This window comes from Carcharodon carcharias, chromosome 11 (assembly GCF_017639515.1).
Source record: "Carcharodon carcharias isolate sCarCar2 chromosome 11, sCarCar2.pri, whole genome shotgun sequence".
NCBI classification, from domain to species: Eukaryota; Metazoa; Chordata; class Chondrichthyes; order Lamniformes; family Lamnidae; genus Carcharodon; species Carcharodon carcharias.
The window spans coordinates 30,401,256-30,420,502 of record NC_054477.1 but is presented as its reverse complement, the minus strand read 5'-3'; the positions used below and the strand labels follow the sequence as shown (position 1 = coordinate 30,420,502).

The window sequence follows — 19,247 nt, the reverse complement described above, 5'->3', positions numbered from 1 at the left end:
TTTTCTTGAGCCAGGTGCGGTAAGCTGAGTGATTTCCCAACTCTGCACACCCACCTCGGGAGCAAAAAATCCAAACTAAGATGTCTAATGTTTAAAATATTAAATAATTATCCATGATCCTTATGTGGGTAAAAATACTGGGAATGCAGGGAAAGGTAGCTCGGAGTTCAATGAATAAATAATTTTTAAAAATGTTAATTTTTACCTTAAATCATAAAGGCTGTTACTCAGTTTCAGCATTTTCCATTGCATGTCAAAAATAAATAATAGCTCAAGTATGAGACATTTAGTCCTAGGTTTGTGTTACTGAATCTTTGATTTTAGATTAATATTGGTCCACTTGCTATACTCAGTCAAACTAGAAACTTGAGAGCTTCTTTTTGAAAGCAGAGAGAAATTATCTTTTTCCTGCCCTTTGATGCCCTGGCCAATATTTTTCCCTCAACCAACATCACAAAAAGAACACGTTGGGGAGAATCTTCGGCTCGGCGAGCAGGGGTGGGGTCCGCTTGCTGAGGCGTAAAGTGACGCGGGGTGACATCGGGCGTGCATCCCGGCATCACCGTGCTTCTTTTAAATTTTCAGTTTGGTGGGCGCGCAGCCGAGTCAGCTGCACGCCTGCCGATCTGTCAAAGGTCTATTAAGGCCATTTAACTAACCATTAAAATAATTAACAGAGCTGCCCATCCAACCTTAAGGTTGGCGGGCAGACGAAGAGCCCAGGCGGCCTTCGCATTTTTCATGGAACCTCATCCACGGGCAGGATGAGGTTTCATGAATGATTTTAAATTTTCTCAAAAATCTTTATTGAAATGAATACACATGTCCCAGCTCATGTGGCAGTATCACATGAGGGGACATGTCATAAAAATTTTTTCAACACTTTGTTGAACTGTTAAAACTTTAAACTAATCTCCCTGAGGTACCTCAGGAATATTTCTGCGCTCTTTCGCACACACCCACACAAGGAGCGCACAGCGCTTATGGGTGCGCGTCACACTGGACGGGCCTTAATTGGCCCGCCCACTTAAAATGGTAGCCTGGACCCGATCCGGGGCGCTGATCAGGTCTGCGCCTGCCCCCGCACAACCCCCCCCCAATGGGGGGAAAATTCTACCCATTATGTAGTTATTATTGCATTGTTTTTGTGGGACCTTGCTGTGCACTAATTGGCTTCCAGATATATTACAATAGTGACTATACTTCAGAAGTACTTCATTAGCTGTAAAGTGCTTTGGTGCATCCTGAGATTGTAGAAGATGCTACATAAATGCAAGTTTTTTTTCCTCTTCTATCTAGGCAGAGTGCCCTGATTCCTCGTAATTCCTACTATTTTGTTTCCCTAGCCCTAGATACACTAAAGTAGTCCCTGGAGAAGGAATGCCCTTATCCAAGAATCCATTACAAAAAGGAAACCTTGTGATCCAGTTTAACATTCAATTTCCAGAAAAGCTCACAACATCAAAGAAGAAGCTGATTATTCGAGCATTACAAGTATGAAGTCAAAAATGGCAAAAAGAAAGACAGTTATTAAAAATCAGGACTTTGTATGTACCCATCTGTATTGATATATAATGCATTAATCTATTTGCAACATAAATTAAAGTGTGTTTATAAATAGAGATTGCTGAAGCAAACTTCTTGTACTTGATTATTGTGTGTTACATTTCCTATAAGAGTTCATGAATTATGGTCAGCCTTATTGTAACTAAATCAGACTAATTATAGCCTTTGACTGGTAGGAGCAAAAGAACTTTTACACAAATAAACAGACATTTGTTTTCGAACTGAAAATAAAAATTGTGAATTTAAAATTCTCATCCTTGTTTTCAAATCACACCATGGCCTCGCCCCTCCCTATCTCTATAATCTCCTCCAACCCCACAATCCTCTAAGATATCTGCACTCCTCTAATTCTGGCCTCTTGTTCATCCTTGATTTTAGTTGCTCTGCCCTTTCAGTTGCTTAGGTCCCAATCTCCACAATACCCTCCCTACACTTCTCTGCCTCTCCATCTCACTTTCCTCCTTTAAGACACTCCTTAAAGCCTACCTCTTTGACCAAGATTTTGATCATCTGACCTAATAGCTGCTTACATGGGTCGGTGTCATACTTTGTTTCATTATACTCCTGTGAAGCGCCTTGGGAGGTTCCATTATGTTAAAGGCACTATATAAGTTGTTGTTGTTGTGAATACTGAAAATCTAAATTAAAGCAGAAAATGCTGAACATACGCCACAGATCATTTGAAATAAAAGAAATTTAATAAGAATTTCCATTGACTCTCCCAATCTCCCACTGTAACTTCTGTGTAAGATCAGGGAAATAGGCTATTTTTATGTCCTTCCTACTGGGATTTTGCCAATCACCTGCCAATCCTCAGCAAAATTCCGGGTATTCATCTGTTTTGACTTTTTATTTGAGCAAGTCTGTATCGTGAGAATTTTTTTTTAAAAAAAGACTTGAATAGGCAAACTGGTCTGGATTTTCATGACATAATCCTGGCTATTTTGACAGCTTTCCTAATTAGGGTGTTAATGCTCCAAGCGCACAGTTTCTATGTCCAGTCCATAATATCCATAGCTATTATGGCATGGCATATGCTGACTAAAATACCAGTTAATTATGAGGGAGCACAAATAAACTTAGCAAACTTTATTTTTTTGCATTAACTTCCTCTGTATTTCAGTGGGAATCCCAAAAGATCAAATGGGAGTAGATTCAAAATGAACCATCATATCCTGACTTCTTCATTCATGGATCCTTTGAGCACTCTTGGGAGTGGAATTTTTAGTTGATTGATCGCAGTATCACAAAAAGAGAAAAAGGGCAAAGAGACTCTAACAGATACAGAATTATCCTTTTCAGAGGATTTCAGAGGATTATTTGACTTTAACTTATTTATCTTTTTTTCTTCAGTAAGGAAGTTCTCACCGGCGAGTTATTTGTTATTCATAGGCTTGGAAATGGCACTTTTCATATTTTCCATTGCTATGGACAGAATAATAGATGCAAATATATACCCATTATCTCCTCCGCCATAAGATCTCAAATTTATTCCATGCACTGTGACAGTATCGAACAATAAACATACGTAAATGTTCTATTTTTAAAAATATTATGAGAAATGTTATCTCCTGTTTAACATTGTGTTTTATTTGATTTGGGACTAATAATGAAATTACTCAGCACCGTTTGCAAAGATTGCCGATAACCTTGAAAATAATGGAACTCGGTGTCCATGCAAAACAGGTGCTGAATGATTGCTTTGTTCTATCATGTTATTGCCAGACTTTAAATGGAACCTGCATCAAGTCATCTTAACCCATTGATTTCATTATTAAATAAAGGGCCATGCCTGCACCCCAAAAGGCAGATCTTGCCTAACTAGTTTATTGACATCAGCTCTAGGTTTGTGAAACATATAAAACTTGGTGACCTAGTAAAGGGTTAGCATGATAGCAGCAGACTTCAGGACACAGACTGACTAGTGAAATGGAAAGAGACTTGTCAGATACAATTTAATGCAGATAAGTGTAAAGTGATGTACTTTGAAAGAAAAAACATGAGTATAATCTAAATAGTACATTTTTCAACTAAACAATAGCTTGAGGGACAACCATTTCTTGGTTCATTCCCCATGGCAATGCCTTGACCAGAGTCGATCTGCATACTTTGAATTTAAATAAAAGCCTGTCAGTTAGCTGCACGGCAGCACCCTTTTCTCATGCAGTATAAATTGTTGTTCCCTTTGAGATTTGGTATTTTTGCAAATCTGTCCTGAGTGCAAGTTGAAAAACTTTGGACAGTATGTCTCTTTTTCAGCAATGCTCAAGTTCTGTATTACAAAGCGACTGTTATGTTCTCAGCAAACTCAGCCAAAATATTCATAGGGATTTGCTACTCCATATGCCAATTTATTGTCAAAGGTCTCAGTGCTAATTAGAAATAAGACTATATAGACAAAAAAAGGTTGCTGAAATCTGAAGGAAAACACATGACAGGCCATAGCCAAAATACAACTGCCAGCATGAGGGATTTCAATGGAGTTCAATCCAGACAGATATGAGGTAATGTGTTTGGCAAAGGCCAACAATGCAAGGGAAAACACAATAAATTGTAGCATGCTGAGAAGTGTAGAGGAACAAAAAGACCTTTGAGTGCATGTCCACAGATTCCTGAGGTGGCAGGACAGGTATAATCAAAGCCGCATACAGAATACTTGCCTTTAATAGCCGAGGCATAGATTTATCACAGAATTGTTACTATGCAGGAGGCCACTATTCGGCCCATCAAGTCTGCACCAGCTCACTGAGTGATTAATTCACCTACTGCCCTGTTCCCTATACCATGCATATTCTTCCTTTTCATTGATTGCCTATTTCCCTTTTGAATGCCTTGAGTGAACCTGCCTCCACCACACTCTAAGGCAGTGTAATCCAGATCTTAATCATTCATTGCGTGAAAAAAGGTTTTCCTCATGTGGCTTTTGCTTCTTTTGCCAATTACTTTAAATCTGTGCCTTCTCGTTTTCAATCCTTTCACAAATGGGAACATTTTCTCCTTGTCTTCATAACTTAAGTCCCTCATCCCTGGAACCATTTTCATGAATCTTTTCTATACTGTCTCCAATGCTTTCGCATCTTTCCTAAAGTACAGCGCCCTGAACTGGCGCAATACTCCAGCTGAAGGTGAACTAATGTATTATACAAGTTCAACATAACCTCTTTGCTCTTGTACTTTATGCCCCTATTAATAAAGCCTAGGATACTTTACACTCTATTAGCCGTGCTCTCAACCTGTCCTGCTACCTTCAATAACTTACACACACATGCACTCAGGGCCCTTTGTTCCTGCACCCCGTTTAGAACTGTGCTTTATTTTATATTGTCTCTACATAGTCTTCCTACCAAAATGAATCACTTCACATTTCTCTGCATTGAAGTTCATCTGCCACCTCTCTACCCATTCCACCAACTTCTTTATGACTTTGCTCTCAAGTCTGTTGTGTGGTACTGTATCAAATGCCTTTGAAGTCCACATACACCACAGTAACATCATTGTCCTCAACAACCCTGTGTTATCTTTTCAAAGAACTCCAAGCTAGTTCAACACTATTTTCCCCTCAATAAATCTGTGCTAACTTTTCATAATTAACCCACATTTGTCCACGTGACCAATAATTTTGTCTCAAATTGTTTCTAGAAGTTTCTCCGCCACTAAAATTAAACTGACTGGCCTATAGTTACTGGGCTTATCTTTACACCTTTTTTTGAACAAGGGTGTAATATTTGCAATTCTTCAGTCCTCAAGCACCACCTCAAGTTGCCGCAATTTCCACTCTCACTTCCCTCATTATCCTTAGATCTCATTCAGTCCGATGCTTTATTGACTTTTAATTATAGACAGCCTACCTAATACCTCCTTATATAGGAGTATAGGTTATGCTGGAACTGTATAAAACACTAGTTAGGCCTTGGCTGGCGTACTGTATGCAGTTCTGGTCAGCTGCACTATAGGAAAGATGTGTTTGCACAAGCGAGGGCACAGAGGAAATTTACAAGAATAAAAGCAAAATACTATGCATGTTGGACATCTGAAAGAAAAAATACTGAACATACTCAGCAGGTCTGGCAACATCAAGAGTCATATTTGACTTGAAACTTTAACTCTGTGTCCCTCTCCACAGATTTACAAGGATGTTGCCTAGACTGGAGAATTTTAGTTGTGAAGAAAGATTGGATAGGCTATGGTTATTTACTCTGGAACAGAAGAGACTGAAGAGAGACCTAATTGAAGAATATAAAATTATGGAGGGGTCCAGATGGAGTGGATAGGAAGGCCCTACTCTATCCCCCTGGTTGAGATGTGCATAATCAGGACATTAGATTTTCATATGAATTAGGAGAATTGGTAGGCCACTTGGCCCCTCGAGCCTGTTCTGCCATTCAATAAGATCGTAGCTGATCTGAATGTGACCCCAACCCCACTCCTGCCTACCCCTGATAACCTTTCACCCCCTCGTTAATCAAGAGTCTTTCTAGCTCTGCCTTAAAAGTATTCAAAGACTATGCTTCTGCCTTTTGAGGAAGAGTTCCAAAGACTCTCAATCCTCAGAAAAAAATTCTCATGTCTTAAATGAGCAACACCTTATTTTTAAACAGACTCCTAGTTCTCGATTCTCCCACAAGAGGAAACATTCTCTCCACATCCCCCCTGTCAAGACCCCTCTGGATCTTATAAGGTTTCAATCAAGTCACCTCTTACTCTTCTAAACTCCAGTGGATACAAGCCTAACCTGTCCAGCCTTTCCTCATAAGACAACCCACCCATTCCTGGTATTAGTCTAATAAACTTTCTCTTTACATCATCCTTTAAATAAGGAGACCAGTATTGTACACAATACTCCAGAGGTGGTCTCACCAATGCCCTGTACAACTGAAGCATAACCTCCCTACTTTGGTATTCAATTCCCTTCTCAATAAATGATAACATGCTATTAGCTTTCCTAATTACCTACTATACCTACATACTAACCTTTTGAGATTCATGCATTAGGACTCCCAGATCCCTCTGAATCAGAACTCCTCAATCTCTTACCATTTAGGTAATAAGCTTTTTTATTCTTCCTGCTAAAATGAACGATTTCACATTTGCTCATATTATACTCCATTTGCCGGATCTTTGCCCACTCATTTAACCTACCTATGTCACTTTGTAGCCTCCTTACATCCTCTTCACAATTTACTTTCCTACCCATCTTTGCATTGTCAGCAAATTTAGCAACCATTCCTTTGGTCTCTTCTAGTCATTTATAGAAATCGTAAAAAGTTGAGGCCCCAGCACTAATCCCTGTAGCACACCACTTGTCACATCCTGCCAACCAGAAAATGACCCTCTGCTTCCTGTTAGCTAGCCAATCTGTTACCCCTACATCATGAGCTTTTATTTTCTGTAATAACCTTTGATGTGACATTTTAGCAAATGCCTTATGGAAATCTTAAGTATGGTACATCCACCAGTTCCCCTTTAGCCACAGCACATGACTCCTTCAAAGAACTCCAATAAATAGATTGAACAGGATTTCTGTTTTACAAAACCATGTTGGCTTTGCCTGATTGCCTTGAGTTTTTTTAAGTGACCTGCTATAATATAACCATTTTCCCCTATGACAGATATTAGGCTAACTGGCCTATAGTTTCCTGTTTTCGATTTCCCTTTTTGAATAAAGGAGTTATATTTGCTATTTTCCAATCTAATGGAAGCTTCCCCGAATCTAGGGAATTTTGGAAAATTGAAACCAGTGCATCAACTATTTCACTAGCCACTTTTTTCAAGATCTTGCAGTGAAGTCCATCTGGACCTGGAGCTTTGTCAGCCCTAATGATTTGCTCAATACCACGTCCCTGGTGATTGGTAAATCAGGAAATGGAAGGGAAAATTACAGACACATACACACACACACACACACACTCTATAGGACCAACGCTCACTTCATTAACTCTTATTTAAATATCTATAGAAACTCTTACTATCCGTATTTATGTTATTGCCTAGCTTTCTCTCATACTCTAGTTTTTCCCTCCTTCTTAATCTTTTTGTCATTCTTTGCTGTTCTTTATATATTCTTTCCAAATCTTCTGTCCTGCCACTTGTTTTTGTGTAGTTATATGCTTTTTCTTTAAGTGTGATACTGTCTTTAACTTTTTTAGTTAACCATGGATGGTGGGCCCTCCCCTTGGGATTTTTATTTCTCATTGGAATGTATATATGCTGTGTCTTCTGAAATATCCCTTTAAGTGTCTGCCACTGAACTTCTATTGACATACCCCTTAACCTTATTTGCCAGTGTACTTTAGCTAGTTCTGCTTTCATGCCTTCATAATTACCCTTATTTAAGTTTAAAATACTACTCTTGGACACACTCATTTCTCCCTTAAAATGGATGTAAAATTCAATCATATTATGATCGCTGCTACCTAGGGGTGCCTTCACTAGGAGATTATCAATTAATCCTACCTTGTTACAAGAGGTTTAGAGAATTTGAAGGATAATTCTTTCACCCAGAGGATGCTGGGAGTCTGAAACTCACTGCACAAAAAGGGTGGTAGCAGCAGAAAAACTCCCAACATTTAAAAATGTATTTGGATATGCACTCGAAATGCCATAACCTACACAACTGCAGATCAAGAGTTGGAAAGTGGCATTTAGCTGAATGGCTTCTTGTCTGCTGGCGTGGATAAGATGGACCAAGTGGCCTCCTGTGCTGTAATTTTCTACAGTGCTATGAGGTCATAACTAAAAAACTTAAAACAGTTCAATTATGAAACCAGCTTCAAAATTATCTCTAAAAAATGGGCTGTTATCAAATGCATAAGCTACAAGCACAAACCTGGGAAAAAAAGTACATATACTTTACCATGAGAATAAGTTTTTATTATTTGAGACTGCAATGAGATATAATTAAAAAAAGGTTTCTTTCTTTTAGATAGAACAGCAACAGTACTATTAAAAAATGTTATAAAGTCAAGCACATTACTCCAAAGTGGAGCCATGGTTCTTCCTGTGTGGTACTTTAATTCCAGAATGAATTTTTCCAACTGCTAATAGATTTTCTAACACAAATTTACGAAATTTAGAGTGGCTGTTTCCTGCTGGCATATAAAATTTATTGGGGAAGAAAAATAAAATGTCGTCGTCGAGACAATTGCATCAATGTGTGTATGGCCCTTGGTAAAACAAATCTGCAACCATTTACGCCAATGGTTACATTGTGCCAAAGATAGATATGAAATATCAGTAAAGAAACTGTTATACAGAACAATAGGACATTAAGATTTAAAATCTGAAACCATTCCCAAGGTCTTACAAAACCTAGGAGTAAATATGCAAAATTCTAATGAAAGAGGTAGGAGGAACTAAAAAGAGTTTATATTGGTGTACAAGTTGTGCAAACTCCAGCAGCTAAAACTAAGCATTATTTTTGTTTACAGAGAAGATTCTCAAGAAAGCCTGGCTACCATCATAGCTCGTTTCAGCTGTTCATATGTAATAAACATCACTATGTTCCATGACCCCAGACGTAGAAATGATGGCATAAACCTGGAATGAAATAATAATTGCACTTAGATGATAGTACAAACATGCATGGGTATACATTCAAAGCATATTTGCTACACTAATTGCACACAGCAAATTAGATTTAAAAGCTGTACTATATACGGACAGACAACACTTAAGATTTTAAGAAGGTCATTTTAGATGTCAATAACTCCAATCCATTTTAAGCTGAAATCATGCAATGTTGCTTACTTTAAATACTAAACTAGTTTGTATTTTTAAAAATGTAATATGGTGGAATTAATCAATGACATCAAAAAGATGCCCAAACTTCTTTCAACATCCTCCCAAACTCTCTTCTCCTTTCACCCTCCACTGCGGCCAATAGTTGATGATCTTCCAAATAGCTTCCCTGTTTTTGCCTTTCATACCCACAAGTTCTAGTGTCCTATTTGCATCCCAACTACCAAGATTCAAACCTCATCTTGCTAACATACACCTCCCCAAATTAAAAAAAGTAGGTATCTCCAATAACAAGTGCAACATTTGTGTTTCTAATATGTTAGAAACGTTAGTGATAAGCACTCACCCTTTATAGAAGGCTGTAAGACCCTCCTTTGTAAACATGGTTACTGCACAGTTTAAGGCACTGCTATATTGGCCAGGGGCAGAGTTCATGTATCTTGTCTTCACTACATCAACAGGCGAAGCAATAATGGTTGTGCAGAATCCAGCACCAATAGCAGAAGAGAAATGGCATGGAAGGTTATCTGTAGGGAAGACATTAAAACATTGGTTTGAAAGACATTTTTGCAGCAATTCAGAGTTAAAATGTATTGTTAAAGTCAAGTGCCTTTTATGTGAACATTCCTCTCAAAGTTTGTTTTGGAACCTTTTAAAAAAAATTCAACAGAAACAGAAGCTATTCCAAGCAACTGAGAAGAGATTTGGCATCTGGTGCTCAATTTATAGAGGCTGAACTTTGCTGGCCCCATAAAACCACATTTTAGAATTTCCTATTAGACAGATTAATTACTTATTAATAAAAATGTTGGTGTCGCCCTAGCATATCACACAGCACTCCAAATGAAATAGCACCATTGGCCATTCCCTATTCCAAATAAGCCACCATCTTCAGCTGTAGGAAGGTAGTTCATTCCCATTAGCTCTCCCCTTGGTATCACAGCTAGACAGGCCACTGGGGAGAGGAGGAGTACTTCGCACCTACACGCCTATTCTGCAAGGAAGTATCAAATAAAGCAACTTCGTATCATTAACCTCCCTCAACATTTAATTGGACTGGATGCAAAAATCTTAAACCAGAAAGGTCACATATGGAAAAGTATATTAGATTAAAAAATTCAACTACCCAGACAGTGGTGATGGTCTGGAATGCACTGCCTGGGAGGGTGTTGGAGGTGAGTTGCCCCACATCCTTTAAAAAGTACCTGGATGAGCATTTGGCACATCATAACATTCAAGGCTATGGGCCAAGTGCTGGTAAATGGGATTAGGTAGGTAGGTCAGGTGTTTCTCACCTGTCGGTGCAGATTCGATAGGCCGAAAGGCCTCTTCTGCACTGAGGTTCTGTGAACTATATTACAAACTGCTCAGCCGCCAGAACTATTTGAGTGGTTAGATTCTGCATGACAATCTCAACTTTCAATATCTCAAATTTGATAGAAATAGAATGTCACACAAAATAGTTTATGAATTTTCTAAGCGACAACGAAATGAAACAGGCAATGTCAAAATTAAGTTTCAAATGGTTGCATCTAATTTCGCCAGCACTGGATGAGCAGTAACTGTATTCTGGTAGGAAACAATGACACCGATTGCTTGAAACATAAGAGCAAGAAGCCAGAACCTTCATTTTTGGGAAGATTTAATTCTGGTAAATCTCAGCAATCAAACAGGAAGGGAAAGGGGATGTGTACGTTAACAGCATCTTTCCACGTACGGTATACGTGTGTATAGTAAATAAATTTGTGTTACGTGTAGAGAAGGCTCCGAGAGATTTCTTAAGGTAGAAAGGGAGGTGGCATGGTGGACATACTGAGACACTGGGCTGCATTTTTTGCTTTGGGGGCAAGAAACAGGAGCCAGGATGGGCAGAATCTTGTGGAGGCTATGGGGATCTCAGCCACCAACTGGAGAGCCAGTGAGAGCCCTATGCCCTATGTCTCCTCTTCACAGGAAGGCCCACTGCATCTTGTTCCATTTAGGCACTTTAGCTGCCAGGGGCAGGCCACCACCCCCCCCCATATCAACAACCCCAGGGCCGACTAAGAGCTGCCAATCTAGGTAGGCAGTGGTTGCTGCTAGTACAACACCCACCTGAGGCACAAGATTCTCACTGGATTCCAAGCCAGATGTGAGTCATGGTGATGGTTGGGGAAGAGAGAGAGAGAGAGAGAGAGAGAGAGACACAGAGTGGTCAGCAGCAGGAGCAAGGGGGCAGCTCTGAAATGCGCCCCCCTTCCTGATGCCAGGTCCCCCCGGTGCCCCCATCAAGCAGAGTAGCTTTGAATGGAGGGACCCAAGGACCCAACTCCTAGAGCCTGCAAGCAACCCCACATGGCAAGCCCCCTATCCACAGCTGGGTTAATACCAGCAGTGGCAGGATGGGCCCTTAACTGGGTATTATTTCCCACCTAAGGGTCTCAGTTGGCAGCAGTGCAGGAAGGCTGTCCACAGGCCTTTCTGCCATGGACTTAAATTGTGGAGGAGGCAGGAAAGCAGCAGGGTCCCCACCTGATTAAATGCCTCCCCACCAAATTTAACACAGGGGAGGGCACAAAATTCCACATGGAAAAATCCCTCATCTTCTTAAAAAATATATTAAAAACAGAAAAGGCAGTCAGGCCATCAATGTGGTTGGGGGAATCCCCTACTGGATGACCTTTAGCTGCACCCACATCCATCTAGGCTGGGAAGGTCTGTATTATAGGGCTTCCTGGAGCACTGGCCCTCCTGGCCAGCCACTGGGTGCCTGCCTCTTGGCAGCTGAACTGCCCCCCTTGCATTGGGAAACTGGAGGCCAAATGGCCTCCCTTAAGTTGAGGCTGGTAGTCCAACTGGGTCCTTGGCCAATGCTGGGAACAGGATTGGGAATCTGGTACATTGGTCAGTATTTGTGTCCTGTCCACCGCTCCAGATTTTGACGGGCCCTGAAAATCTTTCCCACTGAGTTTGATGGCAGTGACAACTGATAGTGAAGCACTGAGTAAGTTGAATGCTACCATCAGCAAGACCAGAGGGTGTAAATGGGAGAAAGAGGCCGAGACAGAGAATGGATGGAATTGAAAGGAGGATGGAAATCATATGAAGTCTCTCGGCTAAAACCCACTGAAGCTTCATGAGGACAGGAAGGATGCAAACTGTAGTTTTGCCTGGAAATCTGGAGACATTTTTGCTAGTACTACAGTGGGGCCTACAATGAGAACCACTGATGGATCCCCAAATAGAGGCAAGCGTGGGCAGGATAGGAGTCACAGGAGGGGATTGGAAGCAAGGACTGAGAAGCGGATGGCTTCCTGCAGCTCCCGCCTTCTCAATATCAGGTCCCTCAATCTGGCAGAGTGCCCATGAATGAAGGATTCCCCCAGTAGGCTGGTGGCAAAGCTGACAGGGCTGAGCAGCCTCCTCAGATGTAGGGTCCCCTGCCCACCGTTGGTTGAATACTCAACAGCCTTAACTGGCCTCCAGGTGGGAAGGCCACCCGCAAACCTTTTCTTCCCGGACTTCATTGGAGGGAGGTTGGATCTCCACCCCCACTCTACCATCCGATCATATGGCCCACACCTCTGAACTCGTCTTGGGGTTAGACATTAAATTCTGTCCAATGTAAGTGTTTTGAGAGTTTCCACATCTAGGGGAAAGCATTTCAGTCAGGCTAGTAACTGACTGCATGGTGTACCAATTCTTGACACGCAAGAGCAAAAACAGTCCTCGTTTCCTTACCATCAGTACCCCCCTCTCCACCCACACAAACATGCACCTCAAATTTGGCAGACAATGAGACTTCAGGGTGAGGCATAAACAGAAAAGAGCAGGATTTTACCACCATGGTCCTGCTGTTTCTGCAGGGACTGTTGACAGCTGCAGCGGACTCTGAGCCGTGACATCCCAACTAATCAGGGAAGGTTGATGGGATGATGCACTGGATCTATTAAAGGAAGGATTTCTAATCAAAGGCACCTGCATGGGTTAGAATAGGTGAACTGGACTTAGACTTTGAGACTGAATCAACTACAGGATCGGAGAGGAGGCCTGGAAAGGCTGCTCCCTGGCTCTCACTCTTATTTCGAGATCCTGCTGTGGGATCAGAGGCTGCAAAGAGGTGAGCCCTCTTAAGATGTGAGGAGCACTGCAACCTCTCCAGGCAGGCAGGTGTGGATGGAAGTGGTCAAGGAAGTCAGCAGGAGGAGTGTGCTCCCTCCAACCTGAAACCTGTGCACCAAGAGGATCCAGGATCTCAAGAGGGCATAACAGGTGAGTGGCAAGACACTTGCAAATGCCAAACCCCCACATTTAACTTGCCCAACATTCTCCTGTGCAGCACTCATCAGTGCAGCACACCTTGCCAATTATCTTTCCAATCCGTGGGACCTTTCCAGAATCCAGGGAATTTTGGAAGACTACAGCCTAGGCACCCTTCAACTCTACAGCCACTTCCTTTCAGACCCTAGGATGCAGGTCTAAGGGACTTGTCAGCCTTTAGTCCCATTGGTTTTCCTAGGATTTTTTCCCTCTAGTGATAGTTATAAGTCCTCTCCCTTCGTTTCTATTATTCTTGGGATGCTTTCAGCGCTTTCTGCTATGAGGATAGATACAAAATACTTGTTCAAAGTCTCAGTCATTTCCTTGTTTCCCAATATTAATTCCCCAGTTGTTTCCTCTACGGGATGAACATTTACTTTAGCTACTCTCTTCCTTTTATATACCTGTAGAAGTTCTTACAGTCTATTTTTATATTTGCTAGTTTACTCTCATTCTAATTCCTCCCTCTAAGTCATCCTTTGCTGGTTTCTAAAATTTTCCCAATCATCTGACCTACCACTAATCTTTTCAGTCTTTTCTTTCACCATCCTTAACTTCCTTAGCTAGCCATTTGTTATTAGTTCCTGTATAAATTGTCAAAGAGAAAAAAAATACTTGCATAAATTGATTTCTTTATAACCATATTTCCACTAGTAACAATGCCAGTTATGCCAATGATTATATTATGCATAAAATACCCATTAGGAGTGAGAGTGAGTGATGGATCAGCTTGTTTGTTCACACATTTTAAAGTACAAACTAGATCTAAGATAATAGGAGCCACTGTCAAAACTTCGCGCAAATATAGATGTGCCCACCCGGCAGTCACATTGCAACTGGCACAACTCGAGACTGCTATCGAACCAACTGCTTAATCTTGGCAGCAGAAATATATTTGAAATAGCACTGGGTTTTTTTTTTAAACAAGCAAAAATCACATTAGATTTCAGAAGGCAATTTCAATGCAAGTTACACACTTTAGAACATGGTCAAAACCGTTTTCCAGTTTCATTTCTTCCAGAATAGATAAACTGAGTAGATTCTTTACACTAGCTTAATCTTCATCAATCCAAATTTGAAAATCCCACACTATTAAACTACAATAAGCTCAGAGTAGCTAATATTCCAATGTATAAGCATCAGGTAATCTCTTCTAACACTTACCACTCAAAAGACCATTCTTCAACAACAGATCTTTGATCAGATCATATGTAACGAGTTCTGTGCAGTTCACAATAGCATTGCGAGCAATATTTGGCATGGTCCCTGCAGAAACAATTATAATCCTGATCTTAACAATATTCATAACCAATCTAGAAGTTAGAATTTACAATGTTAGATATTCAGATCCTGCCTCTTACCCCTCCCTCCACAGCCTCCCCCCATCTCAAAACACCAAAAAAAAAAGCTACCTTATTTTAACAGATTTGCACAGAAAGTAATTAGGGAAAAAAAGGTAGAATGTCCATGAATGTTTAGCTGAACATTGTTCACATGCTTCAAGGGGAGACGGTGGTGTAGTGGTATTGTCACTAGACCAGTAAATCCAGAGACCCAGGGTAATGCTCTAGGGACCTGGGTTCAAATCCAATTCAATAAATATCTGCAGTTAAAACCTAATGATGACCATGAAACCATTGTTGATTGTCATAAAAACCCATCTGGCTCAATATCCTTTAGGGAGGGAAATCTGCTATCCTCATCTGGTCTGGCCTACATGTGACTCCAGACCCACAGCAATGTGGTTGATTCTTAAGAAAAATGCCCTCTAAACAAGGGTCCAGCAATAAACGCTGGCCTAGCCAGCAACACCCACATCTCACAAATGAATATTAAAAAAAAGTCTCCAATTGCTACAAGAGTTCCAAAGATTCAAAACAGCTGACAGGAGAGGCCACAGTAAGACAACTAAGCATCGTCTGAAAAAGCCTGCTAATATGTGAGAGGAGGACCCTGGGACAGGCAGTCAGTAGCACCTAGCACTCAACGTCACTGGAGCAACACAAGTTCATTAGTTGGTGAGAAACTGCTGTTAGAGTGTCATCAAGTAGCTGAGAATTAGAAAAGCTTATTCTTATTAAAAAGAAGGGGCTACTTACATTCAAGTAAGAAACACAAGCACCAATAGGGAAATAAAGTTGAGGCCAGGTAGAATAAAGTTGCATAAGTAAAATAAAGTTAACGCAAGGGAAGTAAATTGAAGCCATGGCAGGACAACTCGGTCATGCAGAATGCGTGTCTTGTAATAGGTGGGAAGTTGTGGACACTACCAGTGTCCTAGACAACCACATGTGCAGGAAGTGTCACCAGCTGCAGAACCTTGAGCTCCAGGCTTCAGGGCTTGAGCAGCGGCTGGAGTCACTGTGGCACATCCGTGAGACTGAACGCTACATGGATGGCATGGCAAGAGAGGTGGTCACACTGCAGCTTAGGAGCCTGGAGGCAGAAAGGGAATGGGTGACCACCAAACAGTCCAAGAAAATTAGGCAGGTTGTGCAGGAGTCCCCTGGGGTCCCGCTCACCAATCAGTTTTCCATTTTGGATACCTGTGAGGGATACCTGTTTGTTCCTTGGAGGAGTGCAGTCAGACCCAGGTTTGTGGCACCAAAGGCAGCTCTGCTGTACAGGAGGGGAGAAAGAAGAGGGGAAGAACAGTAGTGATAGGGGACTCATTAGCTAGGGGAACAGAGAGACGTTTCTCTGGCTGTAGAAGTGACTCCAGGGTAGTATGTTACCTTCCTGGTGCCAGGGTCAAGGGTGTCATGGAGCAGCTGCAGGACATTCTTCTGAAGGAGGGTGATCAGCCAGAGACTGTGGTCCACATTGGCACCAATGACTTAGGTAGGAAATGGGAGGAGGTCCTGAAAGCAGATTTTAGGGAGCTAGGAAGGAGATGGAAAAGCAGGACCTCTAAAGCAGTAATCCCATGATTACTCCCAGTCCCACTTGCAAGCAAGTATAGAAATAAGAGAATGAAGTGATTAAACACATGGCTGGAAAGCTGGTGTAGGAGGGTAGGCATCAGATTTCTGGGGCATTGGGACTGGTTCTGGGGAAGGTGGGACCTGCAGACTCTACACCTGAACAGGACTAGGATGAATATCCTCGCAGGGAGATTTGCTAGTGCTGTTGTGGTGGCGGGGGAGTGGGTTTAAACTAGGTTGGCAGGGGGAATGGGAACCAGAGGGAAAATTCAGAGCAGGGAACAGGAGATGGAGAGTTAGTGAGTGACTCTGAAAGATAGAAGCAGCATAGCTTAAAAAAGTGTACAGCACAGAACTTTGGCAGTGTTAATAAGGTATATAATAAGTGCAAGGAGCATAGCAAATAAAGCCAATGAGCTGAGGGCAGAGACACATTGATATAATTGCTAGAACAGGAACGTGACTTAAGGAGGGGCAAAAACGGCAGCTCAACATCCCTGCATAAAGTTTTCAGACAGGATAGGGAGGGGGATATAGCTTTATTGGTTAAAGAAATCAATTACAGCCATGAGTAGGGATGATATACTAAATGAAGCATCAAGTGATGCCATACGGGTTGAGCTCAGAATTAAAAAAAATGGTGCAGTGACATTGCTAGGAGCGTGCTATAGACCCCCAAATAGTGGAAGGGAGTTAGAAGAACAAATATGTAGACAGATTTCGGAGTGCAAGAGCAATAGGGCAATAATAGTTGGGGACTTCAATTACCCTAATATCAATTGGGATATGAACAGTGTGAAGGGCACAGAGGGCGCAAAATTCTTGAACTGCATTCAAGAGAACTTTTTTAACCAGCACGTAAACTCAACAAAAAGGGGTGCAATTCTAAATTTAGTCTTAGGAAATGAAGCTGGGCAAGTGGATGAAGTAGCAGTGGGGGACCATTTTGGATTCATTCATGAGATGTAGGCTTCACTGGCTGGGCCAGCATTTATTGCCCATCCCTAGTTTCCCTTGAGAAAGTGGTGGTGAGCTGCCTTCTTGAACCACAGCAGTCCATGTGGTGTAGGTACACCCACTGTGCTGTTGAGAAGGGAGTTCCAGGATTTTGACCCAGCGACAGTGAAGGAACGGCGATATATTTCCAAGTCAGGATGGTGAGTGATTTGGAGGGGAACTTCCAGGTGGTGGTGTTCCCATCTATCTTCTGCCCTTGTCCTTCTAGATGGTATGATCGTGGATTTGGAAGGTGCTGTCAGGGGAGCCTTGGTGAATTCCTGCAGTGCATCTTGTGTCAGTGATGGAGGGAGTGAATGTTTGTGGAAGACCATAGTTAGATTTAGCATTATTATGGAAAAGGACAAAGACAGAACAGGAGTAAAAATTCTAAATTGGGGGAAGACAAATTTTACAAAGCTGAGAGGTGAGCTGGCGAGAGTGGACTGAATACAGCTATTGAGAAGGAAAAACTGTCAAATCAGTGGGAGGCATTCAAAGGTGAGATTCTAATGGGCACAGTGTAAACATGTCCCCACAAAGAAAGAGGGTGGTACTGCCAAACATAAAGCCCTCTGGTTATCCAGAAGCATACACACCAAGATAAAGCAGAAAAAGAAAGCTTATGACAGTCACAAAAGACTTAATACTGTAGAAAGCCTAGAGGAGTATAGAAAGTACAGGGTTGAAGTAAAAATGGAAAATAGAAAAGCAAAGAGGATATGAAAAAATATTGGCAGGTAAAATCAAAGAAAATCCTAAGATGTTTTACCAGTACATTAAGAGCAAGAGGATAACTATGGAAAATGTAGGGCCTATCAGAGATGTACATGGTAACTTGTGGGTGGATGCAGAAGATGCGGGCAGGGTTCTCAATGAGCACCGTGTCTGTCTTCACTAAGGAGAGGGATGATGCAGACATTCAAGTTAAAGAAGAGTGTGAAACATTAGATACACTAGCAGTGAGAGAGGAAGTACTGGAGGGACTGGCATCCTTGAAAGTGGACAAATCACCAGGGCCAGATGGATTGTATCCCAGGCTGTTGAAACAAGCCAGGGAAGAAATAGCAGATGCTTTGAGGATCATTTTCCAATCCTCACTAGATACAGGCAAGATCCCAGAGGATTGGAGGTCTGCGAACATTATACCATTATTTGAAAAGGATGCAAAGGATAGGGCAGAAAATTATACACCAGTCAGTCTGACTTCAGAGGTACGCAAATTATTAGTTTGGAAACAATTCTGAGACACAGGATAAATGGTCACTTGGAAAGGCACGGGTTGTCAGGGATGGTCAGCGTGGTTTTGTTGGGGGAAGATAGTTTCTTATTACCTTAATAGAATTTTGAGAGGAAGTAACAAGGAGGATTGATGAGGGTGGTCCGGGGCTCATAGATTGCAGGATTAGAGGACACATGAGGAAAAGTGTTTTCACCCAGAGGGTGGTGGAGTCTGGAATTCACTGCCTAAGTTGGTGGTTGAGGCAGAACCACTCAATTCATTTAAAAAAAATAGGTACCTGGATCAGCATCTGAAGTGCTGTAACCTGCAAGGCTATGGGCCAGATGCTGGAAAGTGGGATTAAAATGAGCGGCTGGTTCCTTTTTTTCTCTCCCTTTGGCCAGCGCAGACATGACGGGCTGAATGGCCTCTTTCTGCACCACAACTTTATGGTTCTATGAACCTTCCAAGCTAATTGAGCAAATCATCAAATCAAATTCTAA

At 41.6% G+C, this 19,247-nt stretch overlaps 2 protein-coding genes across 7 annotated transcripts in view; one reads left to right on the top strand and one right to left on the bottom strand.

Moving 5' to 3' along the window:
• Positions 1–1,794, top strand: part of dnajb13 (DnaJ heat shock protein family (Hsp40) member B13) — a 61,119-nt gene extending 59,325 nt beyond the window's left edge. For 4 of the 5 annotated variants that reach the window (XM_041199303.1, XM_041199302.1, XM_041199301.1 and 1 more), the window contains one exon: positions 1,347–1,794. In XM_041199303.1, the coding sequence (XP_041055237.1) occupies positions 1,347–1,500 (154 nt within the window). In that variant the 3' untranslated portion in view covers positions 1,501–1,794. The remainder of the gene's footprint in view (positions 1–1,346) is intronic. The other variant, XR_005944440.1, reaches the window with a different exon arrangement.
• A 6,620-nt stretch (positions 1,795–8,414) lies between these two features.
• The window catches only part of LOC121283828 (mitochondrial uncoupling protein 2-like), a 52,427-nt gene continuing 41,594 nt past the window's right edge, over positions 8,415–19,247 (bottom strand). For both annotated transcript variants that reach the window (XM_041198602.1, XM_041198601.1), the window contains exons 6-8: positions 14,767–14,868; positions 9,650–9,830; positions 8,415–9,102 (exon numbers count right to left, since the gene is read on the bottom strand). In XM_041198602.1, coding sequence (XP_041054536.1) covers positions 9,003–9,102; positions 9,650–9,830; positions 14,767–14,868 — 383 coding nt within the window. In that variant the 3' untranslated portion in view covers positions 8,415–9,002. The remainder of the gene's footprint in view (positions 9,103–9,649; positions 9,831–14,766; positions 14,869–19,247) is intronic.